The 2,078-nt window shown below is 47.9% G+C and overlaps 1 protein-coding gene across 1 annotated transcript; it reads right to left on the reverse strand.

The window, feature by feature from the left end:
- Positions 1 to 10: 10 nt before the first annotated feature.
- LOC103376389 (protein transport protein Sec24C-like) lies at positions 11 to 1,615 on the reverse strand. The gene is made up of 4 exons (XM_008306751.1): positions 1,598 to 1,615; positions 1,292 to 1,477; positions 683 to 772; positions 11 to 241 (listed from the first exon to the last, which is right to left on the reverse strand). Exons 1-4 carry the CDS (start codon positions 1,613 to 1,615, stop codon positions 101 to 103), a joined length of 435 nt encoding a protein of 144 aa, XP_008304973.1. The 3' UTR covers positions 11 to 100.
- Positions 1,616 to 2,078: the final 463 nt, after the last annotated feature.

A 2,078-nucleotide genomic window follows, 5' to 3' on the forward strand; every position in this document is an offset into this window, starting at 1 on the left:
ATAAAGCGCTTTCTTTCACATGGGAGGGTGAAACCGGGCCGGGGTGGGAGGAGGGGCCGGTGGCGGGGCTCATACGGGTGGAGGTCGGGTCTGAGGAGGCCTAGCTGAGAAGCTGGCGGATCTCCTTGTGCATGTGACACAAGAAGTCCACGTACGACGCTCCCCCGCTGGCGCTCTTGTCCTCCACCAGGAAGTGCCTGAATATGAGCTCGGCTCTGTCCTCCTGCTTCACCACCATCAGCTGCAGACGACAGGAGAGAAGAGGTGAGAGGGAGAAGGGCCGGCTGTCAAACTTTATTTAAAACGTGTCTGTGCACAAACTCTCAAATCTAACTGCAGCCAATGATAACGCTGGTCTACACCCATTGTAGTGTCAAAGCCTTTTGAGCTGATTTTGGACCATTGCAATGTGCTGAATCCAAATATTACGTCGGTTTTGCTCAATGAGGTCAAAATTTTGATTTGTCGCCACATGCACTTGTTTTTTTTACATGTTTGTGTTCATGTGCAGGTATCCATGCTTCGTATCAAACAAAATTATTTTTCTATTTCCTGAAGCCTTCACAAGTTGATACTAGAAATATTTGCAGGTGAATTGAATTTAGAAAGTTTAGCCCCTGGTTGATGAACGACACATTTAGGACAGGACAGGGTTGAAGGACACGGAAACGAGGAAGCTTGCCTTCATGTATCGTGATCGCTGCGCTCTGAAGGAGTCGATGATCTCTCGGAGCCTCTGGGAGAACGGGTTGTCCAGAACCGGCAGACTCGTCTGAAACGGAGCGACAGCGTTCAGAAACGACACCCAGCAAAGGTTAAGGAAAAGAAATCAAGATCGCACATTAAAATAATAGGAAAAGCCTGTTTTACTGTATTTACTTTTCACTTCATTCTCTTATTACTGGTGCCCATTACAGCTCACTTTAAATCTTTCTGAGTTGAGTAAAAGGTTAAAACAAACACAAGTCACAACTAGAACATCAAACAGTTTGCTGATGTTTTCTAGCCACTGATGATTCAGATTTTTTTAACACTGTGTTATGAAGTTGTGATCTGTCGTGGTAATCTTTATGTTTTTTTTAAACTGTTTTTCTTCTTAGGTACCAAAGCCAACTGAAGGATTGCACAAAACCAAATAACTTCCTCCAGCACCATGATAAAGGCAGTAAAGCCAAAAGCTTATGTGGATGAAGCTTCGCCTTCCCTCAAAAACAAACCAGGATTAAAGCACCCACAGCGGGTCGGTCACCCGGCTAAGACCAACAAACACATCGGATCTGTTTCCCCTCACCAGGCTCGAGTCGATCTGGCCGAAGCTCGGCGTGCCGAAGATGTTGAGCAGCAGCTCCTGCTGAACGCTGGCTCCCACCCACAGGAAGAGGTGGAGTCCCGTCTCCAGGATGTAGACGCCGCCCTTCGACAGCCGCTCCTCCGAGTCCCTCACCGCCACCGGCAACGACCCGCTTTCCAACTTCATCTGGAGGGTTGAAGAGAAAGAACGACATCAGACGGATGCTCTTTATCCAAACTGGCTTTCTTCCTTCTCAACAAACAAATATCACTCTGACAGCATGAAGGATAAAGAGCTACACTGTACAGTCAGGTCATCCATCATCTCTACACCTTAATCCTCACTAGGGTCATGGGGGGCTGGAGTCTATCCCAGCTGACACAGGGTGAAGGCAGGGGACACCTGGACAGGTAACCAGTCTATCACAGGGCTACACTTAGAGACAGACAACCAAGCACACTCACATTCACACCTACTGACAATTTAGAATCACCAATTAACCTCAACATGTTTCTGGACTGTGTGAGGAAGCCGGAGAACCCGGAGAGAACCCACGCTGCACGGGGAGAACATGGAGACTCCACAGAGAAAGATCCCGGGTGTCCTCACCGAGACGCAAACCGGCAACCTTCTAGCTGCGAGGCAACAGTGCTAACCACCGAGCCACCGTGCAGCCCTAGTCGGGTCATGCGAGTACCAAAATAAGTCGTGCAATTCCAAAAAACAAGCTAAAAAAGTGAAGTTTTCAGATCTACAGTTCTTGAAGAGAAGATGTTTGCATGTTTAG

Source organism: Stegastes partitus, unplaced genomic scaffold, assembly GCF_000690725.1.
Source record: "Stegastes partitus isolate 25-593 unplaced genomic scaffold, Stegastes_partitus-1.0.2 Scaffold4246, whole genome shotgun sequence".
Lineage (NCBI taxonomy): Eukaryota > Metazoa > Chordata > Actinopteri > Pomacentridae > Stegastes > Stegastes partitus.